Consider the following 24,627-nt stretch of genomic DNA (forward strand, 5'->3'; position numbering starts at 1 on the left):
CATTTGCACCCTTTACAACTGCATTCCAGCTGGCCCTAAGCAGGTCGGGTTTTTTTAGACAGACATATGTTCGTGCCTCATGAAAATGACTTGCGGAATGCATCCCTCATGACTTGTGGAATGCAGGAAATTTCTTTTGATACCAGGTTTGGTATCAAACAAGTGCCTTTCCTCAACATCTTCACTTTTCTGTCTTAAGGACAGATTTGCTCTGTATGGTAAATCCTACAATTCGAATGCTGTAGCCTTTCTCTCTAGCAAGGGCCCCTACAACAGGGGCGGGGGGAGGCATTCAAAGTGTTTTGTAATGTAGAATCGCGTCATGTTCCTTAAATAGAGGCTATCGAGGCCAAACCTTATGGATGAGTGTGAAACTTGCATGGAGAACTTGAGCGAATTCTTACCATGCTGTTCAGTCACACCAGGGAGAACATGCATACAGGGCGTTAGCCTGACAATTCAATTGAACGCATTGCTGGAGATATTTGTTCAACCCACAGTGGAGCTGCGATCTCTCTAGTCATCCTTCCTGTTTACTAGGAAGTCCAAGGAGAGTAGGATACCTGACAACAAAACAGGCAGTGGGGGAAACTAAAATCACGTAGGGTCTGCTTTGGCCTTCTTGTGGCTGCACTTATTCGTCAAGGATTGGCTGTCTGGTTCCACCTTTATGCCAGGAGGCCAGTTTCCGCGCTGACTTTGCTCAGGGGCCTCAGGGAGCTGCTTGCAGATTGTCCCAGAGATGTTCCGCTGCACTGAATTTCATTATGTATGCCAGCTTTTTTTTTTTTTTAAGTAATGTTATTCAAGCCCCTTCTAATAAGCCACAACCTGGAAGATAGCAGATGTGTCCAATGCTTTTGTTGTGTAGAGGGCATATTTCACTGAAGGCACTTGTGTCCCTTTAAGGCCACCTGTCTGCCAATTTTGGATAAAATGAACCAAAGAGCCAACTCAATGCCCAAGCATTGGGGTTTGTGATATGTACAGAAAAGATGATCAAGCACAAACAGAAGCGAAGACTGAGACCCAGGATCGTAAGCAGCGTTCTTTTACCAACCTCATGAGCTCATTACTGCCGAGGTCAAGAGGGGGAGCTGGGCTAGCTGCTGGGCTACTCCTGCTTAAACGGTAATAGTAATTGAGCATCCTCTCCACCTAGGACTCTAACCTATTGGGATAAGACACTGCTCGAGGGCAGAAGTCACATCTAGGAACCACCTAAGTAGCCCCATGGCTCTCAAAATGTGTCTGTCCAATACCGAAGGTGGTTTACACAGCCTGGGTTTCCATGGCCTCCAAGCCGGTGCTATTTTAGGGGGAGGCACAGGGAAGTCCACTGGTCCCTGTAACTGCAGAGTTGGAAACAAGAGAATGTCAACAGAGGAAAAGCTGAACAAATTCTGGACAGCCATACAGTACTGCATCATTTAAAAAGAGACCGGTCTCCAGGTACTGACCTAAAAAAACAGGACATGTGAAGTGTCATGAGATGTACTAAGTAAAATAGAAACCAAACTGTGTTGCAAATCAGTAAGTGCAGCATGACCCCAAAACTGAGCGTGTGTGTGTGGGGCTGACGGTTGAAACTAAGAAAAACGTCAGAAAGAGCACAAGCTAAATTATTAATGGGGGTTAGTTACTTTAGTAGACTGGGAGAGGGACGGTAGATTAGCTGGGGAAGGTTTTACTTTGTACAATTTCCTAAAGTAGTGAAGATTTTTAACTTTTTGCATCTTTCGGTATTTCTTTATATAAGAAAACTCAAACTTCAACATTTTGGAAAAGTAGGTAAATGACACACAACACGGAGTAATCTATGGAATCTGAGTCACTCATTGTCACAAACCCATTTCTTACCCATGGGACTTTTGGGCACATCATTAATCTCTGAAGGCTGAATGTTCTCATATCATAAATCAGCGAGAATTCCTATTTCTGACTACCTCCTATGATCGTTGAAAAAATTTAAATGTTGAAAGAAGATCACGTGTGCAAATACTTTGTAAACTGAAGAGGAATGCAGGAGTATCAGGCTTCAGTAGAAGGCATCTGTAAGCGAGACCAAGATTCCCCTTTCCACACTAGGGCTCCCAGGTTTTCCTAAGAAGGTAGTGTCTTCTCCGACAAAGGTTTTGGCAGTGCCCACAGACTGCCCTGGCTCCAGTTCAAATGCCTCAGCAGGGACAAGTGTAACCCGATCTGACTGTGTGGCCTCAGGTCCTAAACTGGAGGTTCATTTCTTCTAATGTCCCCGGTATTGTTTTGCTTCTACGGTTTCCTGCTTCAGAGGGCAGAAACAGCCCCATGATGGATGGAGTTGATCTTTCCCCTTTCGTGCTGCGATCTACAGTTAGTGATCAGTGGGTTTTTCATTACAAGTAGTTTCTGACCAACCAAAAAACACCCAGGGGGCTGGCTGCTAACAGAGCAAATGGCCCCCCTCACTTCAACAACGGTGATCACAGGGCCCAGGCACCAGGACTTTAACCACAGCAGACGCGAAAGCGGGGGAGAGGACCTCCTTAATAGTAGTGGACCAGTAAGCCACTCTGAGCTGTTATACCAATTCTAAAATTCATGCTTTTACCCTATGCATATATCTGTTGTGTAAAATTATTAAATACCTGTTAACTTTTTTCCTCCCAGCTTTACTGAGGTAATACCTACTGCCTGTAACTAACTTAACCACCTAAGGAATAGATTCTTTCCATTGTCCCCAAGGGCTTCCTCTTTACCCTTTGCAGTCCCTTCCCTTCCATGAGTTCTGGCCAACCAAACCGCCTCTGACTTTTCTAGAATTTCATGTATGTGGAATCATAGTCTCGGGTCAGGTTTCTTTTGCTGAGCATGCTTTGGGATTCATTGATATTCTTTAGTAGTTCACCTCTCCCCCCCCTCTTTTTTCAGGGGTGGAGGGGGAGGAAGAGAATCTTAAGCAGGCTCTATGCCCAGCACAGAACCTGACATGGGGCTTGATTTCAAGACCCTAAGATCATGACCTGAGCCAACATCAAGAGTCAGACGCTTAACTGACTGAGTCACCCAGGCGCCCAGTAGTTCTTTCCTTTTTATTGCTGAGAAATACCTGTAATGTAAATGTACCAGAGTTTATCCATTCAGCTGCTGACGAACAGTTGGGTGGTGACTACTACAAGTAACACTGTTTCTTCCGTTCCCACCAGCAGGGCACGGAGGTCCCACACACCTGGTCTCACCGATCCTTGGTATGAACCGGTCTCTCAAACTTCAGCCATTTCAGTTCGTATTGTGGTTTCTACTTGCATGTCCCTGATGACTAATGACGTTGAGCATCTTTTCAAATGCTTATTTCGTGTATCTTCTTTGGGGAAATACCTGTTCAAATCTTTAAGTATGCTGGATACAAACCGTCTGACATTTTTTTGTGAGCATATCTCACTTCATTAAATGCTGTTAGGATCTGGCTACAAAAGAATTGGGAAGGAACAGGGCTATACGTTCACAGATCTTGCTAGGGCGGACCCTGCTGCCCTGACTCGAGGCAGGAGCAGGGTGGGGCTTCCTCACAGTAGGCTCAGCAAAGCTCTATAAACGTAATTCCTTCTCACTTTGTTAGCTATTTCTACTGGCACTTGAAGTTTTACATTTTGTGTTTCATGTCATCTTAACAGTAACTGAGAACTTACCTACACGTTAGACCTAGCTTTCCCACTGTCGGTGTCTGCTGGAGGAGCCTAGATGCTGGAGGAGCCTAGATCAAAGGAAATTAGGGGGCAAGACAAGGCAGATCGACAGAAACTTAACTTCACCGGAGATCCGATACTTCTTCCCTATAAAATAAGAAGCTAGCTGCGCAATTCAGTATTTAAACCCGTGATTTTATAATATTGATTACAGTAAAATGTATGGCCCACGGCAAAAATAATGTTTTCATCGTTTCCCAATGTTCACACCGCACCGCTATCAACATGGTTAGCTCGGCTGGCGGAGCACAGCTGTGTTGTACGCAGTCTCAGGAACCACGGAGTGCAAACACCTCCACACCTACAAATATCTCAAGTGCTCGTGACAGATTTTTCTTTCACTTTAAAATGACTTCAAGGGCTGTAACTGCTAGACCACCATTGCTTCATACTGGTTTCCTAAAAACACTGCGTCCCGATGCTGAATGCATGTCAAATGTGAGAACTGATAATCTTCCATTCTCGTACTCGTGCACCCTTGCATCCGAATCTGCTATCCTGTTGTTTCACCAGTCAGACCCCGAGCGTGCGCTCCTCTGGGCTTTTCCTAACCACGCAGCTTCACAGACACCGTGTTCGCACAAGCTGGCCTAATGCAGAGAGCGGGCGGCATTTACCCACAGAGCCAGACATCGCTTTCTACTTTATTAAACATTAAAGCGCAAATGGATGGTCCCTGTGGGGACGACAACAGGACACCAGGGAAGGAGAAGGGGACACTCAGGGAGAGAGTCGCACAGCAGAGACCCAGCTTCACAAAAAGGGCTCAATATTGATTTCCAGGGAGGAGCAGGGCATGGTCAGCTCAAATTTGGTGATGACGTCAGGATGAAGGACCCCAAGCTTCCCGACGCTCTGACCCCTGGCAAAGATCTCCGCGCATCTCCCAGGGAAAAAAGCAGGGCCTGAAAAAGAAGAGAGAAATCAATGTTTCTCCTGGCAAAAATGTCAGCAGACGTTTAACACCTAAGGCTCACCAGGCTGCTAGGAAGATAACTTCTTTAAACCACTGGCTAGGAAATGAGTGTGCTGTCCTCACACTTTCTAATCTTAAAATGAAATATTTGATATTACAGCAAGGAACTCTTACAAGGAAAAGGTTAAGGGCAAATATGAAAGGGCCCCCGCGTGGGTTTTTGGTTTTGTGGGTTTTTGTTTTTGTTTGTTTTTTAATCCCAGGGCTCCAGGCAGGCAGGATCAGGAAAGGGGGGCTGAAGGAGCACAGCTGGGCAAGTCCTTGGGGAGCTCCGCAGGGAGGAAGGACAAAGGGGAGAAATGAAATGTAAAACTGATGGCCTTGCATGGGAAGAACCTGTTTTGAAACAGGTTTTCCATAGTCCTATGTGCTGGATAAAAAGGCCACCGTGAGCTCATTTACTATTCAAAACTCATTCTTCTCCCTTCGGACGCAGACAAACACAAGCTGCACGGTCGCTGGCAGGCTTAGGCCTTGCTACCAGAACGCAACCCGCATTCCTGCTGGACAAAGAACTTTCTCAGCAGTTTTAGAGCACCTTCTGTAAGAGGCCAGCACCGAACAAGTCTGGGTTGACCCCGATTGACTTCAAGACAGGCAGAAAGTGCTCTCTTCATTTGGGTATCAGTGGAAAGCTATGGCTCACCAAACTAGGAACCGTCACTGAGGTTCGAACAGCTAAAAATAAGCAACCATCCAGGCCCACTCCATATTCACTGACGAGTGCCACGAGAGTTCATCAATGCTCATTCCCTACTCAAAAAAAAAAAAAAAAAAAAAAAAAAAAAAAAAGCTGACTCATTTCACTTGCCACCAACTTGAAAAGAGATCAGGCCCACAGCTCCTGACTGATTCAACCAACACGGTTACTGGCATGAACTATAAATACGCAGCAGGGCCGGGCCACAAGCCTACAGCCTGCCATTTCAGAGTGAGTGCATTATTTATGAAAGAATAAACTGCTGAGTCTCTACTAATGGCTCCAAGGTCAGATGATGGAGAAATACAGGATTGGGGGTGGGGGGGGCAGCACGCTGCTAACAAGTCAGTACCAGCCACACGGTAAAGACACAGGACGATTCCACGTACTTCCCAGTCAGCCCAGGGGGATGGTGTTTATATTCCTGAAAAACATTTTTAATTGTCATTCTTAAAGCACCCTGGGCTGGAATAGAAGGTGGCCTGTTCCTCACATCCCCCCACAACTAAATTCTGCTCCACGGTCTTATTAAAGCAAGCCTTTCCCTGAACTGCATTTGAAGTATTTGGCTATGCACATTAAGCCACATTGGGGACGGGGCAAAGAGGGGACTCAAAAAACACAGAAACCAAACGGGACTGACAATGTAGAGCCTTCGTGAGATATGAATAGCACTAAATCTAATAAAGATGGCCTATTTTAACACTATCAAAACAAAAACCCAGTTTACAAAACTATCTTCAAATGACAAAGTGAAGCTCATATAAAGTGCTGATGCTACGCTGTGTCACCAAGAACTGCGGAACCTTCGTTCCACCAGGCATCACCCCTCTACAGAACCACAGCTGCACACCCTACGCCGACTGGAAACAAACACCAGCCTATTTTTAAAGGCCATCCAGAAAGGAAGCTTAAGACCTTCACTGGCAACCTTGCCATGTTTAAGAATCCTCACTGTGTATCAAAATCCTTTCTTTTTATCTACAAATTCCAATTTGATTGGATTCATTTTAACTGAAGCATAAAACCAGACTATTTTAGAATCTAAGCCAGATGTGCTAGTTCGAACAATGTTAGCAAAATAAAGCTTAAGAGATAAGAACTTAGAATTTTTACTTCATAAAACAACTTTTGGAATCAGCACTTTTTAGCAAAATTCAGCTGCATTCTTCTTCAGTGAGCAAGCATGATAATGCCGTCTGTCCCTTCTCCAGAAGTCTGGACCACACTTGGCTTCAGCTCATTAACCAGTCAGGTACTCAAACGACAATGTTCCTATCACTAAATACAATTTTCCCTCTTTCTAAAGCAAAGCAAAGAAAACAAATTCATATTATACGTTACTTAAAACATACTCAAGTATGAGTATTCTAAATAACGTAAATAGCAAAAGCTCTCAGCCCGGCACCCAGATCCACCAGAGCTGCTCCCACCCCCTCCATCAGCCCAGGGCCCGAGGGCCTTCGCTGCAGGGGAGCTGTTTCTGAACGGAGAGGACCCCAAGGCTCCTCTGGCCTCTCATCCAGCGTTAACCCTCCCCTGCCCGCCCACATGTAACAATGACATTCACGGATGGACTTCTGTATAAACTGTGCTGAAAACCGCACACTTGAGCCTGTGACGACCATGATCATTTTCTTGCCATTTTTCATTTCTCACAAGGTCAGATTTGATAGGAAGCACTTAGGATTTGCTTCCTCTTCTGTTCAGTTAGAGCAAAGCTGCAATTTTGTTCTTCACATACACAAGCTGAGAGGCACACAAAAGGGGCTTCAATAGGTACAGACAGACCCTAAAAAAACAGACCTCTTGACTGATGGGTATGGACTAGAAATCCTGAAAGAAAAGATAAAGACTGTGTGGTTTCAACCAAACTTTGCAGGGAGCAATGCACCCCTCCGAAGAAGGTGGCCAAGAGAGCATTGGTTCGCTACCGAAACAAAGGGCACACGCCTGGCTAAGGCAGCCATTCGGCCCGCGCTCGGAGACAAGGGCAGTTCCCATTGGCAGCAGGGTGGTTGAGCTCAGTAACTCAGGCAGATGGATGGATGGATCAGAATGCTCGAGCTGGGACTTAAACCAGTCTTTCCAGAAGAAGTCACATCCAAATAGAGCCGCAATCTGGGTCCGGGCTTGTGAAAAACCAGGCCTGGATGGCAGTCGGAGGCCAACTCTAACCTCCCCAACAAAAACCAAACCGGTGCCTCTGGAGAAAATGCAGCCTGCTGGGTCTAGAGACAAAGTTGCCCCAATTCACGGAAAATCATGTTGCCCTATGAACGGGAACTCTAAAATTCAAATTCTAAAAAATACAGTTGCCTACTCTTCATATGTCTAAGCCCAAACAGGGTTCCTGGTTTGCTGTAAACACTCCAATTTTCAACCTGTGCCCCAAATGCTCCCTGGCACAAAGCCTCTCAGCTCACTTTTTCACCTGGTTCCTGACACGGATTAAACACTCCGCTTTGCTGGTATCCATCACAGCGAAACGGCCTCCAACATAAAACAGACCTGGGGGAAAATAGTGGTCTCGTGCTGAAATCCATGTGGAAGCCCAGACAAAAGAAACATCAGTTAAGCACAAGCAAGAATTTAATTTCCCAAACTTAGTGGGGTGTAAGTAAGTCCCTTAATTAAAGCTTTTGTAGCATCTCCTCCAGGTCTGTAATTGTCTCTCTGTGCTCAAGCGGCAGGACCACTTTGAGGACCTTGGGGGTAATTCTCGGCCAGTAACGCAGCACAGCACCCAGTCTTTAGCACATTTTCTGGCTAATTGACCTTCAAAGAGTTCGTGAGCTCCCACTCTTGCTCGTTGCCAAACACCTTTCACAGTTTCTTTTTGCCCCTGTCTTTCTTTTAGAGTAGTATTATAGGCCCAAAGTTTGGATGAGCTTTCCACATTGAGTCATTCCTATAATTTTAGGACGCGTCGGAAGTAGAGGTTTAAGACGGTAACTGAGCGGACCGCTAAGCCGGACTCGGGACGGTGTTACCAAGCATGAGGCCCTTCAGCCTTGATCTTCAACCCCTGCCACGGGCCATATTCAACTAATTCATCCGGGGCTTTATGCTGACCATCTCCAATAACCATCTACTCAATTTTACTTTTCCCTCTCTCCACATCACTAAGACATGCTTCGGGGTTCAAATCTACATACTGGTAACTGCCTGCAATCTGGTAGTGCATCACCCCAATTTTCTCCAATAAAAAGGTAAGAACAAAATAAAAAGGGGCAAGGACCTCTGGGAAAGGATGGAGTGTACATCTCAGGTGTCACAACAAATAGAAACCACCACTGTCAGTTTAAATACAAATAACCCATACACTCCCTCCTAAATTCAGGGACAAAATACAAAATCACAATCATATAGATACAGTGAAACACTGGGCCAACTGAGTGTGCTTTAAATTTGTTCTAAATGACCGATTATGTAATACAGGTAATGGAATAGGAATAATCATTTAACAGGCTGGTCCTAGGACTGGTACTGCCAAACCCTACCCCTTCCTCTCCTAAGTCCCTAATTTCAAATACAATTTTAGATATATATAATATATGTATAATATATATAATATATGTATAATATATATATTATACATATATATATTATGTATGTATATTTATATATATATATATATATATATATGAAATAATCCATTCCATGATGCAAAAGTCCAGCCTAGGAAAAATACAAAGGACAAAAATTCCCCAGCATTCCATTCTGGAGAGAAATGGGCAGAGTGGGGCACAGGGCGGAGTGGAAGGGGGCTGAAACCATGTTTCCCTACGCAGGACTCGTCTCCTGGTTTCCCACCAGTTCTCTGAGCATGGAGTAACCACGACTGTCTAACTGCTGCCGGCACCTCAACGTCCCTTTCCTTCTCTGAGTTTAAAGGAAGAGGAAGGACAAAATATAGGGCCTCTTTTTAAAAACTGAGCACACACTTAAACTGAACATGGGAGCATGGTAGTTGTTCTCCAAGTTTTAGAGGCAGGAGTTTTTTTTTTAGTATACCAGCAGTTATACAAAGCGGGGAGAACCACAGGGGTGGGGGGGGGAGGCACAACGTAGGCGACACATTAACTTACAAAAAAGAAAAAGGTGTAAGAATAGAAGGGAAAATAATCAGTATAACTACTGAAATATACACCCACACATTTTTTTCCGATCTCAGTCCACTGCAGATTGGGAGAAAATATCTCTATAAAGATAATTTAATTTGTAAGTGGAGACTGAATAATTTCCAACTGGTAATATAAAACACCCATTTTCCCCCAGATGTATACAATTCTTCACCTTACATCTGAAGTGAAATATTTATGGTACCTAAAGTCTTTAAAGAGAGGGGACCTAATCCCCTGAGTTTAATGGCTATCTTTCATCCCTTTCGGGAGATCAAAAGAAAGAAAAAGCCCTTACACAACTTTACAGTGCTAATCCCAACACACCTGCAGACATCATTAACTCTTAAAGCGAAGGCAACCGGAGGTGAGGAGAGCGGGTGCCTACTTAACCCCACAGCAAGGGACCGGGGAGGATGCCTGCGCTCACAGCAACATCCTATCGAGACACGGCAGGCAAAACCCCTACTCACATAAAGGACTAGATCCTGGAGACTCTATTCTTAAAAAGTAATCAGGAAAGCCCAGACTATCTAGTCTTCTACTAAAAAGGAGAAATGTCTTCAATAAAGAACCTTTTAAAATAAATCACCACAATCAACCTTATAAGTTTTTAGAATCAGAACTCCAAAGTTTCCCAGTTTTACTCTGTATAGACAAATTTGTAATTTATTTCCATGGAGATCACTTAATATTTCTTAGATCCACTTTAAAGTCTAATCTATGTGCCTCTCATACAAACCCATATTTAAAAACCTGAAGAAGGTCAGCAATGTTAGAAGAATTTAAATGTGAACCATCCAGTTCCAATTTTTAAATCAGTATCAAATTTACTTATATAAAACCAAAGGATTTCTAACTCCAGTTTAAAAAGTGCCCTCACTGTCTCTACTGGTTTTGAAAATTCCTATTCTAAAATAATGCCATTGTCCTGATTTGTCTGACACATAAATCATTTCCCCCAAATTGTCACATTTCTTAAACATTCATAGGATCGTTTTAGAATAATAACTTCAGAACAAAATGTATGGATCACCTGCCTTCCTGGGCCAATAAAATGGTTCTTTTCTAGGTTTTCACCTATAAAAGCCTTTAAGGAGACAATTTCTCAAACCAAATATGAGCTTTATTATTTTCTCCATAATTATAGCAAAACAGTATTAATAATAATAAAGACTATTGTAGGGCTAACTGGGGAAAGAACAGGAATATGGAGTACATAAGACTGTATCTATAATTTCACAATTAGTTAACCTACTATTCAAATTCACACCTTTGGCCAACGTGGAGTAAACAGAACTTCCAACGTGTAACTATGATGCATGGGCTTTAGTTGCAGAATTAGATTTCTGCTGACAAAGGAGGGAATGCAGGAGAAGGAAAGAACACGGAGACCATTAAAGCCAGAGTACCCTGCCTTCTATTCCTCTCCTTCCAACCCCAGGAGAGGCAGTGCCTCAGTCCCAGCGCAGCCCCGGCCGAGCCCCTGAGGACAGGCAAGTTACAGATGGGGAAAAAGCGAAGCACAAGGAGATTAGGGGACTTGCCCAAGGCGAGCAACAGTATAGGCTACGGAGTGCGCTGAAGGTGCCCGCGGCCACTGACACGGGCGCCTCTGTGTGTGTGGCCCAGAGGCACAGATGGCCGACGGGATAATGTTTTCAAACTTTTGGTCAAGCTGTCCATTTCATGTTTGCAAACTTCTTCTGGTTTAAAATAAAATAAATAAACAAAACTTGAGAGAAAAAACAACCTGACAACCTCTAACCTTGGGACATACCCAAGTACGCTCTGTAAAATTATGAATACAACATAATACTGATGAAACGTGACAAAACCTAGAGCCCTCCACGGAAAACAGAACTATGTTTTTTCGATCTCACACAACACAGGCACATTTAAGGAATAAACTCCAGATTCTTCAGACAAAGCTAGAACAACATGAGCAGATAAATCAGCACCACAGTGACACCACCTGAAAAGGCGAGGAGAGAAAGCACCTACGTTAGAACTCGTGGCAGGGCTTGCTTTTGAGGCACAGAAATTCCTGCAGAATCTGAACACCAGAAATGACGTGAGAAGACCTTGTCCAAGTCTTTACTTCAGGATGAGAAAATGGATACCAAAGTGGTTAAGAAAACCACAGAGCCAGGTAACAGCAGAGCTGAGACTGGATGCCCCAACTGTGACTCTTTTATCCAGTTCACATTTTCTGAAGGGCAGAGCTGAATTCTACCCTGAGTTTACTCTGGAGAGTATCGATCCCAAACTTACCTGCCTCTCCACAACTCTGTGGTCCAAGTGGACAGATCCCATCATCCCCACATGAGAGCTGAAGAAGCTGGCACAGAGGGATTCAGTCCTAAATCACTGGAAGTGACACCCAGTGTTGTTCTCACTGCACCACAGCTGACCAGGCACCCCAGCGTCTAACAAAATGTACTCTTTCCTACCATTTTAAATCGTGTCTATACCACCCTGGGATCTGCATTTCAACTTAGTTTATGTTCGTATGTCTAAAGACATTTTTAACATTTCCATTACATGTGTCCTAGTTTGCCAGATTGTCTTAAAGTATTTTATGTTGGAGTTATTTCCAATTATCCACTGTTATACAGAGGGCTTCTATAATATACATTGCATTCTGCTCTTTCTTGGTTTCTTTCCCTTTGCCAAAAGTAATACCACACAAATAAAAAAAAATATGAATCCTTGTCTAGCTCATTATATATCAAAGTGTTAAACAACAGACTTCTAGCCACGGTAGTAGCAACAAACCACAAACTTACACTAATAAGGATGATGTTGGTCCCATCTTGTAGGACACCAATAAGGATGATGTTGGTCCCATCTTGTAGGACACCAATTAAATACTTTCTCTTGCATGGTACCAACTACTACCTTTTTTAGTTCTACTGGTGGGTGGAAAAAAAATGCTTTAAAGCAGCCGAGGAAAGTAATTCCAAGAGAAAGTCTCTATTCAGAGAATGTATTCAAACAAGCTAGGAGCCTTTAGGAATTAAGAGAATTATCAGAAACTTCTCTCTTCTGAAAGGTGAGGGCCAAGTACAGTGGCTGAGACAACACCATTAATAGAATACCTACCAGCTACTGATGAATATTAGACACATCAAAACAGGTCTTACCATAGAAACAGGAAGTTCTGGAGCCATTTAAAGCAAAGCATTTTATCGGACATTTGCTCCAGTGCTTACTCTTTCTGGCCTTCAATATCACTCAGAAGGAATAAAAATCCTGTCACTACAGTCACACGGTTTTCGTTTACAGTAAGGCGTATATTTGCTATTATGCTGGGCAGTGCTGCTGTGCCCCATGTTTCTCCTTCCACCTCTTCCTGAATATGTGTTTTTCACATAAGAGCATGGCTGTCACCATGACATAGTTTCAGAGGGTGGGGAGATTTTTCTATTCCGCTGAATTAGCCCCCATTCTTCGTGTTAATACCTTAAATTGTTATAAAGGGACCACATTTCTCTTCCTTCATAATTAGAAAGGCAGCTAAAAATCAAAGCACCTCTTAAGTTCACACTGATACGCATCAACTGAACTCAGATCCTTTCCTGAGAAGGAAAGGTTTTTCAGGGAGCAGAAGGCAACAAGTAAGAGCAAGAGGGCGGGCGGGAAGAACACCCGGGACACAGAAGGGTTGCAGCACGGTGAGGGCCAGGGGTCCCGAACACAGGCTGTCCACCTCACCTCTGGCCTGTTGGGTCGAGAGTAACCCCCCGCAGGGAGATTCCGTTCCTAACCCCCAACCCACCTGAGCCTGCAGTTCTCAGAGGTGTTTCCAGGAGGGAGGAGAGGGTGCCTACATCACCCTCATGACCGTTAGCATTGCTTTCTCAAACAGGTGAAAGGTAGACCAGAGCTATTCAACACCAGGGAAAAGCAAAATAGCTCCTCAAGATCCAAGCTCTCAACTGGGACCTTGACGAAGCTAATTTGTCTTTCTATCGTTTATATATAACACTCTGAATGTCGATCTGTGGGATTCCTGCAATGATGGAACAGAAGACTAATAAGCTAAACGGCAGAAGGGAGCCTCTCCAAACAAAATACGGGAAGGAGAGAGAGAAAAGGTGCTGGCAGATGAAAGAACCTCTGGAGAAGACAGATTATCTAATGAACGTCGGATTATGGTTCAGCTTCCCCACTGCCCCAAAGTGACAGTAAAACGTGCATTTCTCATCTTTAGACAAAGCAGATTATGGATTGATATTTTTTAAAAATCAGCAAGCATTAGTTATTAAGAATCCCAGAGTCTTGCTTCCTAAATAAATTAAAAAAAAACAGACGTTGGTCCGTGATTTTTAACAACCTTCTAATTTTCTAAACCATAATAGATGGTAAGCTATGAGCAGTGGGAGTTACTACATTAAACTAAGCCTTTGGTTAAACTAAGCAAGGAGGGAGCAAAACCGAGACCTCAAAAAAGGTGTCGGCATCCAGTGGAATGACTTTGTTATTCTAAAAGAACAGATGCAAAAAACCCAACCCAACCCAAACACCACCAACCCCATAAATACGTCATTCTAAATAAAGTCCTTGGATAGGAAACCTGGTTATTAAGTTGCAAAGTGCTCTGAAAGGATGCCGGATACCAATATTTGCTCCAGCTCCAGGGTAAATGGGACCATATACAGAGTCCTCTACTTTGATACATAATGTATTCTTGAAACAGTTACAAAATAAATCCAACATATAAATACATCATCAGCTAAAGGTTTTATAAACTCCGCAGTTATGACATAGACATTTCCTTTTGGAATCTTTCCGAATCTTATCAATATTACATGATTAAAGGTCTCACCTCAATTTCTAATTACCTACCTTCACATATAAATAAGACATTTATTTTAATGCTGGGACAGACTGCTAATAGACTAAGAGGGCTGGGGCTGGTTAAGGAGACTATCACGCCAACTCTGTGCTTGCAAATTTCTTGAAATAGTTCCCAAGAGTTGAACAATAGAGGCTTTCTTTTCTTGAAAGAGTCTGACCCATTCACATATCTTCATGTTTTCTTCTGTACCTGTTCAATCTAACTAAAGGACTTCCAAAAATCATTCCATCTTTTAAAGATACCAAAGATAAAAGTTTAGATCTCTTCTATTCCTTCATGGATTCCAAAAAACATTTACACTAAATTTAGGAAGTTAAATGGTACCATTAAAAAAAAAAGAAAAAAGAAAAGAAAAGGCAGTAACTGGAAAATAGCATATATCAAAATCTCCAAAGCATATGGAAAAAGAAAAAACTGGATCTACTCCTCAAACGTACTCAGGATAAATTACAAACAGATAAGAGGTGTAAATGTAAAATAATGGAACACCTGAGCACTAGAAGCAGCACGGGGAACTCCTCCCTCATCATAGAGTAGAAGAAACTTCAGGACTCAAAATCCAGAAGCAATAAGGAAAAAGATTAGCAAGTTTTACTATATAAAAATCTACATGGCAAAAACCAAAAGAAAAAAAATTTAAAAACTTATAAATGGTGGGATGTATATCACAAAGGGTTAATATCCCTAAATGCATTAAAAAAAATTCTGAAAATAGAAGATAAAGACCAACATACCTAAGAAAAAATAAGACACATGAACAAGCAGTTCACAGAAAAGGAAATAAAAATGTCCTAAAACATGAAAATATGTTTACTTGCTCCTAAGAGAGCACCAATTAAAACTACAGTAGACACCATTCTCCTCCTGAAAGACTAACCCCCAAATAGAGAAGTCTGACAAGTCTGTGAACCAGGTTCAGAAAAAAAAGGTCCTCTCATCTGGTGCTGCTGGGTTTGTACAATGTTAGAACACAAGTCCTCGGAGGGTGTCTGGCAGTATCTAACACACATACGAATTTACCGTTTGTCCCAATAATCCCATACTTAACAGCAATCTGTCCCCAAGAAACACTAGCAAAAATACCAAACAACATATGCACAGGGCTAGTCATTGTGGCATTATTTGCAGCAGCATAAGACTGGAAAGAGCCTAATTATGTCCGTCGCTAGGGAATTAGGTGAATCAACTGTGGCACTCCAGTACAGTGCTCGGCAAAAGAAAGTGGCAGATCTCCCCATGTAGCTGCAGTGAGCTCCAAAGTAGATGAAGTTAAAAAACAAGGTATAGAACAGTATGCAAAGTATCAATGCCCCAGTTAAGAACGTGGAGAATACACACACACATTTCTAAAAACACTGTAGAAGGATAACTGAAAACTAATAATAATCATAAACCTATACAGGTAGTGAGGGAACAGTGTGATAGGAACAGGAATGGAAGGTGGACTTCCTGAAATAGACTTCATTTTGTAAGCTCTATCTTAAGTACAAAGAGAACTGCATATAATATTTAAATTGTTGTACTAATCATTATAATGTCATTTTGAAAACCAGGTAGAGTGAGCAAATTACATAAGCTCATTAGGAACCAAGATTTTCAATGTAAAGAAAAGAGCTATAAAGTCAAGTATATTAAGTAAAAATCTTCTAATCCTAAATATAAATTGGAAATAGCCATATGAACTCAATGTTTTCTCATTTAAAAGAGAAAAAACAAAACAAAAATGATTTCCCCAGCTCTGCACACCAAAGTCCTAGAAACAACTTCTTCAGTAGCAGTGAGCAATCTCAGCACCCAGACTGCTACCGAAGTTTCTCACTAAAAGGAAGCAGAGCCACTTGGAGACAGACCTGCTTCCAAGTCTGCCACAGAAAAGATGTAGGAGCCCAGAAATGTTTTCTATATTATCACCAGCTTTAGAAAAAGCCCCCCCCCAAGCCCCGTATACAATCATTTCCCCCTCTTCATTTTAGTAAGAGCTTCCTGACTAAGGTTTCTCAAGACTTATAGTCTTTTCCCTTCTCTTCCAGAACTTTTCAGCCCTCAAGAGGCTAAGAAAGGCAGAAATCCCCACCCTAGGGACTGTGTGTCCCCCAGATCAGGAAAGAGAAAGTTCAGCAAGGAGTGTCAGAGGCTAAGGGGATGGGGAGGGCATCCACAGGTGAGCAGGGGACAACCCTGAGAAGGCAGAGTGATGAGTGGAGCAAACACACAGGGGAAAAGACGGAGTCAGGTTACAAACAGGGGCACCGATCAAGTAAATGAAGAAGTTAGGAATAATGGGAGCCGGGTTTCTCTGTTGAAGAGACGTACAAATATGGAACAAGAGAAAACTGGAATGAACCATGAAGGTGTGCACTGGAACAGGGGCCCTGTCATGGACTTTCAGTCCACAATATATACATGCAGAAGAAAATGCATGTGTGCACACACACACATGTACAAATAACTCCTACCCCCAACAGCAATAAATACCCCTTAAATCTTGGCTTTTACACACCATTCCCTAACAAACAGAACCCGGATGGAGAAATGGGGCAACGAAAAGTTCCAGGTAAGCCTGAGAATATCTTCTTGTGCCCAAAGCAAGGGAAGGGGAGTAAGGAATAGGAACATGTTAAAAGGAAACAAGCCAGCTTGAAGGGACACTCACTGGCCAAACTGGGAACACTGTAAGCATTATAAGAAACGGTTATAATGGATTAAAATACTGAAAAAGAAATAGTGAGTCCTTGCTAAGTAGGAAGACACATTTGGAACAGAACACTTAAATAATTTCAAAGTTCTTCCCACAAAATGTGTATTATAATGCAGGAAGGAGTAACTTTACCGGAAAGCCTAGTACACACCACCTTAATGATTTAAGTAGACAGCATCAGTTATGAAATAAACGGAGACTGTGTGCCACTTGAAAAGACAGCATTATTTCTGCAGTGTTTCTCCAAAGATGCCTAACCTGAATCTAACAGTGAGAAAACCGTGGACAACACAAAATCGAGGGCTGTACTAACACGCTCACTCTAAAAATAAATCTTTTTTTTTTTTAAAGATTTTATTTATTTATTTGACAGAGATAGAGACAGCCAGCGAGAGAGGGAACACAAGCAGGGGGAGTGGGAGAGGAAGAAGCAGGCTCATAGCGGAAGAGCCTGATGTGGGGCTCGATCCCACAACGCCGGGATCACACCCTGAGCCGAAGGCAGATGCTCAACCGCTGTGCCACCCAGGCGCCCCTAAAAATAAATCTTAAACAAAACTCTTTTCAAGGCCACTCCAATGGGAAGATGGACAGATGGACAGATCTTAAGAAGGAAACAACCTATCTAAAACATGTATACATGTTTTGTTCTCTATCATAGTATTTCTTACTGTTTGGGAAATGCAACACCTTATTTCAGTTTGTTCCCTTACCCTGACCAAATATATCATACATTATTTTAAGGGACTAATTGAGTTGAGTAATTTGAGTTTATCAAACTAAAACAAAAGGGACTGCCATATTATATTAACTCATTAACTCTTCAAATTACCAAAGAACTTCAGAAATATAAGCTGAATCAATGTTTTGGCAGATTTTCCCTTTTAAGTCAGTGTTATTAATTTTGCAGTACCCACAAGTGTAAGACTCTATTAGGTACCTGGTTTTCCTGAACAACTAGAACTGGAGGGCACCCAAGTCCTGACAGCTCATTGCCGATTTAGGAGTAGCTGGATTCATAGCGATCATTTCTCACACAATGTACCACTCCATGTGGCAGGACTCACTGTTACTAAAATCTTACATACTCTTAACCAGGGCATGTAAGAGAACAGCAAGTGAAAATACGCTGCAAAGAGTGCGATACGTAATCATCTTCAACAGCATTCATGAACTTCCCGCTTCTCTAGAAGGGTGGTTTTCAAACTTCTTTTTTAAACAGGGACACTTTGTTCAAATCTTACTTGGAAGTATATATACAAATGGTTTGCTGTTTTATGGCAGCCCAGAAGACACTGTAAAAGCCACTCCTCTGCAACACATCCCCTGGGGATGGCCCATGTCTTTGTTAGCTGTAAAAATGCACACTGGAAAGAAATGCCAGTGATCAGCAACAAGACACAAGTGCGTCCACAAGACGAATATCCATGAAGGTGGCCAGAATGAAACCAGTCCATATGTGGACCGGAGAGTGGGTCATCGAAATTGTGCTCAAAAGTCAGAAGTAAAGGGATACAACAACTGAGAGAAAGAAAAAATGACTTTACTAAGAATTTTAAAGTGACTTAGAAGTTAGTTTGAAACTTGATTCCATAATCTTACAGCTGGACAGCACTCCGTTCTGTCAAGGTGTTCAGGCAGGCAGAAATTAAAATGTAACTTGTAAGCTAGGATTGGTTTTATCTTGAGAAAAGAAAATTCCAAATATCAATGGCTTAAAGAAGACAGAAGTTTATATCAAAGGCAGAGTTAAATGCTCCAGGGAAATAGGCCTTTATTCTGAATGGCCATGCGTCCAGCTGACTACTCCACATTAGCCCTACCTAGGGATTTATTCAATACGTTCACCTACTTTTCTATCCACCTACCCATCTACCCATCCTTTGGATCTGGATTGGCCACTGAGAGGGTTGAAATTTAGTTTACCAGAATACATCATTCCCTAGGAATTCACTAGACAGTGTTCTTACCAATACGCTGAAGCAGACCCATGTGCCACCGAAGTCTGACCCATGTGTAAACCTGGTACTACCCGAGGGAAGTAAAGCTGTCTTGTATGTAAGATGAAAATGGATTAGTAAAAGTTACCCTAAAAATCCTCTAAACTTTTAGCTTATTTCAAGTGCCCAGATGCTGAAACTGAACTTCTTTGTATTTGGGCCATGACCTTTTCTACAGAATAGAAGCCAGGTTCCAGTTTGGAAGCAGGAAAGAAAGGAGCACAAGGTGACATGACAAGTAAAGACTTTTTGCCCACTATATATAGCTGAATCCAAGTAACTCCAAAGAATTCATGTATTTATAGCCTCTGTGCTCAATACTAGTTCTTGGGGGCAGAAAAGGAGGCGTGGAAAAAAATCCTATAAATTACAATGGTTTGTGGCCCTCCAAAGCTGAACCCAACTTGACCCATCTTACTCCTCAGTATTCAGCTCCTCTCACTGGGCTGTGTTGGGTACCACAGGAGCAGCAGTACGCACGACCAGTCAGTACTACAAAACCACGGCGCCAGACGGCTGTGATTCTGTGACTGAAGACTTTCTACAGCTCCCGAAGCCATGTGCACCGGGTGGCCGGCACATGCGCAGAGGCTGCTGTCAGTGGCCTTGAGGATGTTCATGTCTGACTCCAAGAGCTTCTGTGCATGGCTCAGGCTTTGAAAAAAAGAAAGTTTCTAATTCAAAAAGTTATTCAACACATCATTAAGCACATCATGTGCCAAAAAGAAGAAACAATGACAATATCTGACTGCCAGCTAGTTATTTTCAAAGAAAAGTTAAATTCACTAATGATTAAGAAGTTAATTGCAGTTGTTTGACTTTTGCTGAAAAAAACGTTTTAAATGACAAAATGTGATTAATTGGCATATCTAATTTGACACACCATAATTTGTATAAGTAAATAAACATGAAAAGTTATTCAGTAAATACGATTTAACTTTAAAGTTAAAACTTTAGTTATTTTTAACCTTCAATTTTAAGAAGGTTCATACATACTCTTTCTATGTATGAAGCACAGCTATACATAAAGTACAGAATATATAGGGGCAATTAGAAAAAGTCTAAAAACGTTCCTTAGGGGACAGACAATAAAAGCAAGTTGAGAAACAGTTATGACAACATCTATCAGATGGGAAATGGAGTGGAGTCATCAAGTGGAGGGCCGAGCACTCCAATCTGCTGAGTACTGAACATCAAGCCCCCCACCCCCAATGGAGTAAAACGAGCTTGAGTGCAGAAAACTTTGTCTAGTACGTATAAGAGGAGGCAACAACAAACACTCAAAACCACGGGGCTAGCTGAACTTCATGTTAACAGCCGAGCGTCATAAAGACCGTGGCGCCCAGTACAGGGCTGCTCCCTGCGTGGGGATCACGGCCATTGTGAAACTGGTTTGAGTTGTTTCACCCCTTTCAAGAAGGTAACAAAAACTATTTGAAGGCTTGCCTCAAAACACAAAAAAGAGAAGTAGAGGAATAAGGCCAGGAAGCTTAAAAACATCTAAACCTTTTTCCTTTTAAACTTGATACCTTAAGAGAGTGATGTCTTTGTTGGTGGTAACTAAGTGTGGACATATCATATAGATCCCCCTTTATTCGCGTCCAGAACATTTGTGTAAATCAAACCATAAATGGAACAACTTTACTTCAACAAGTTGTTCAACAGATCTTCTTCTCATATATTTCCAAGCTCAAGTTACACTAAAAACCAGTGTGAAGACTAGGAAAACCTCACAGTTTCACCCGTAACTTTTAGGATCTGAAATCCTTCACAGGTGTCCTAAAAAAGGAAAAGGTCATGCCCTACAGGTCAAGTAAATGGTCATTAGGTGTTACTGTAACAGAAGGTTTCTAAATAACCACTAGGGGTACATATGGTGCAGGATTAAATGTGCATATTGCTTACAGGGTTATTGTTCATTTCACAAGATGAATTCTGAGCAGCATGAAAACTAGGATGATCAAAACTAAAAGTTGTAAAATCTGTCTCTCAGAGATCTTGTCTCAAATTAAACTGAAGTTTTCTGGAGAATTGTAAATAAAACAAAACCGAACTCGGTAAAAAAATTAAAAAGGGGAAAAAATACACACTGAAGTCAATGCAGCCAACTGCACACAAAGCCTACCACCTCCTACAAGAAATTATTTTTGCCACTGATTTGCCCAGCAACCACATAAGTGTCCTAAACACAAAAACGTTGAGATTTTTTTCTTGCCCAAAAGTGGTTTCTGAAAAGGATAAATGCATTCTGACATACATAATTTAGTTTGCAACAAACCACAAAAGGGAAGAAGCTTGGGGGAAAACAAGGCATATATATGCTGCAATAATCTGATCAAATGCCATTAAAACACTGAGCTGAACCCTTCTGAAACCCTCAAAGGCTCTACAGTCTGCTAAAACATTAGTGGTTCTTTTTCCCCCCTCCCACTTAACTGCCCTTATTCTGTCATCGACTCCATGCTTTAGCTCACGCTAGTTAAGTGCAAAGGTGCTCAGCAAGTGAAAACTCTGTAAGACTAAGCGACCGTGGCTTCTAACTCTGGCTGCAGTCGTGCGAGCCAGGAGCACTCCTGCACAGACCCTGCAGGCTGCAGAGAGTGGCTGTCTTCAGAATAAACAAGGTTACACTCCAGTGTCAGCAGAACGCCTTGGGATCAATGCAATGATCGATCAAATGAGCTTCCAGATTTCTCTCACAATGGACAGGGCCACATTTCTCAAAGGGGAATCAAATTCTGTTCCACTCATCACTACCACCAAACAGCACAGCACAAAAGACAGAAGAAATTAGGTGTAACTGCCAATGAACTGACATTAGCAGGAATCTCTAGCGAACAGACTTAGCTCAATTATAAATGCAAAGCCACCAGGGATTTTTAATTATTAAAAAGTAAACCATATGCCAGAGGAGTAACAGAAGACAACTCAGTAATTAAGAATGGTAGGAAATGGTAGCTCTTAATCTGCTTCTATTCTTTTTGATACTCTCAAGACCTTTTCTTTGCAGAAAAAGCTATATGCAAAATAACAATAAATCGGTGGAAATGATGTAGCTAAACATGCTCCGACTACCAAATTCCTGTGTTTACATATTAACTTAGGAGATATATACATATATCTAAATGATCTATAAAATATGCATGAGAAATCTGAGATGAATACCAGCTTAGCTGACTTATTTGGCAAACCACTTACTATAAATTGTTGATTTCTTCAACCATAAAAAAAAAAAAAGACCATGTTTGTCATTAATCAAAATAGACTTAGAAAGGCCTACGAGAAATGAGGAACTATTATTTAGAATGACAGTAATGTTCTTTGGTTTGATGGCTCTTACAGAAAGCACTTAGAAACAAAGATGTGGCCAATGCTGGTGATAGGGACACTAGAAGTAAATACCCGTTTTATTTTCCCAAAGTAGCCAGTTTAGATATACGGAAATATATACTGGTCCAGGCCACCCATGTACATAAAGAAGTTATACCAAAGCTTTTCAAATTCATAAATTTAGGACATTTCATAGACGTCAAAACTTTAAAACATTAGGATATTCCACTATGAAAGCCTAAATAAGTTCAAAAGGAAAAATACTGACTCTGTCCTCGTATTAAATCAAGACCATAGTAACAACTTGCTCTAAAAAACTGAACATAAAGATTTATAACCACATGAGAAGATTACAGTTTATGAATGCATTTTCTAATAAAAACAAAAAACAGAAAAAACCTCTAAACCAAAACGGACATCTACATATTAGGGAAATTAAGTATGAAGCATTACATATTTTAGCACCAAAATAATAAAGGATTTTAAAAAGATTTTATTTATCTGAGAGAGAGACAGAGATGGAGAGCAGGAACTGGGAGGAGAGGGTTCAGAAGCAGGCTCTCTGCTGAGCAGGGAGCCTGACGCGGGGCTCGATCCCATCATGACCTGAGCCGGAGGCACATGTGTAATTGACTGAGCCACCCAGGTGCCCCATAATAAAGGACTTAAATACTGTCATAGGTTTAGAATTATAAAAATAGAACTTTTACGATCAGTACATGTTAGCTGTTATTATAAAAGTTCCAAGTGGCACATATCATGAAATTTTCCAAATGCTAAGTGCTGCAGCTCCTACTTTCCAGAAGTTTCTTAAATCATTCTTCTCTTTGGAATAGCTACACCCGACACTGAAGTTCAAGTTTCAAGTCCACATCCTCACTATTACAGTTTAGTGTACACTCTACCACAGTATACACACTCCAATACCTTCCAACCATTCTCTCTACCCCTAACTCTCTCTGCCACCCAACCTCCATATTGCTGCCAGATTCATCCCTTGGATGCACAGATCTAAGTCGTATCACTTACTTGCTTAAAAAACATAAAACAAAACAGAACAAAACAAAAACTTCAGTATTTTTCTCCCACTTAGCTAAAATCCCTTATTCTAGCATCCAAAATGCTAAATATAGTCCTAAGCTTCCTCCTCATCATACAGGCAAACCAAACTGCACTAGGCCATGTTTCCCATATTTGTCTTTGCTCCCGCAGCTGCCTTGCTTCTCTGTCTCCACCCACTCCTTCCTTCAAATGCCCATCTGACTGCCCAGAAGCTCGTTAACGCTCTCCCAGATGCCCTCAGTTGCACTATTTCCCTCTTTGGAAACCTCAAGACACTTGTCATAAGGAGCAGCGTGGAGTGAGAGTCGGTATGTAGCGCTCCCCCCAGCCCCCTGCCCCTCCACAGGTGCCTGGAGAGCAGGGCCTGTCCTCCTCATCTTGGTCTTCCTGAAACCTGCCTCATGACTAGGAACTCAGATTTCTGTGAGAAATAAATGTCTAAGGAGCCTACTGAGGCTAGAGAGGCAATAATATGAAGACACTGGTTTGTGGTTTACAGAAATATCATTAATACAAAAGTTATACCTAAGAGTATCCTATCCAAAAGAAGATGTGGTGTATATATATTACACACACACGCAGTGGAATATTATGCAGCCATCAAAAATGAAATCTTGCCATTTGCAACAATGTGGATGGAACTAGAGGGTATTATGCTAAGCGAAATAAGTCAATCGGATAAAGACAATTATCATATGATCTCACGGATTTGTGGAATTTAAGAAACAAGGCATAGGACAGGATCATAGGGGAAGAGAGAAAAAAAATGAAACAAGACGAAATCAGAGAGGGAGACAAACCATGAGAGACTCTTAATCTTAGGAAACAAACTGAGGGTTGCTGCGGGGGGGGATGGGGCAGGTGGGTGATGGACATTGGGGAGGGTATGTGTTGTAATGAGCACTGGGTATTATGTAAGACTGATGAATCACAGACCTATACCCCTGAAATAATACATATGTTAATTTAAAAAAATGTTTAAGTATCCTATCCATAGTAGTTTATGCTCCAATTTACCATTTCAGCTCTTTGAAACCTTTGAAGAAAAAAAAAAATTAGAGCTCATATACATGGCATAATCTGTTTCAGAGAACTGACTTTCATCCAGTTAATCTGTTTATGAAGGGAAGATTCTAAGACTTCAGAAG

The 24,627-nt window shown here is 41.8% G+C and overlaps 1 protein-coding gene across 2 annotated transcripts in view; it reads right to left on the reverse strand.

Moving 5' to 3' along the window:
- Positions 1 to 4,337: 4,337 nt before the first annotated feature.
- Positions 4,338 to 24,627, reverse strand: part of FARSB (phenylalanyl-tRNA synthetase subunit beta) — a 65,337-nt gene continuing 45,047 nt past the window's right edge. For both annotated transcript variants that reach the window (XM_002930641.4, XM_034655258.1), the window contains exon 17: positions 4,338 to 4,630. In XM_002930641.4, coding sequence (XP_002930687.1) covers positions 4,479 to 4,630 — 152 coding nt within the window. In that variant the 3' untranslated portion in view covers positions 4,338 to 4,478. The remainder of the gene's footprint in view (positions 4,631 to 24,627) is intronic.

Source organism: Ailuropoda melanoleuca, chromosome 2, assembly GCF_002007445.2.
Source record: "Ailuropoda melanoleuca isolate Jingjing chromosome 2, ASM200744v2, whole genome shotgun sequence".
Lineage (NCBI taxonomy): Eukaryota > Metazoa > Chordata > Mammalia > Carnivora > Ursidae > Ailuropoda > Ailuropoda melanoleuca.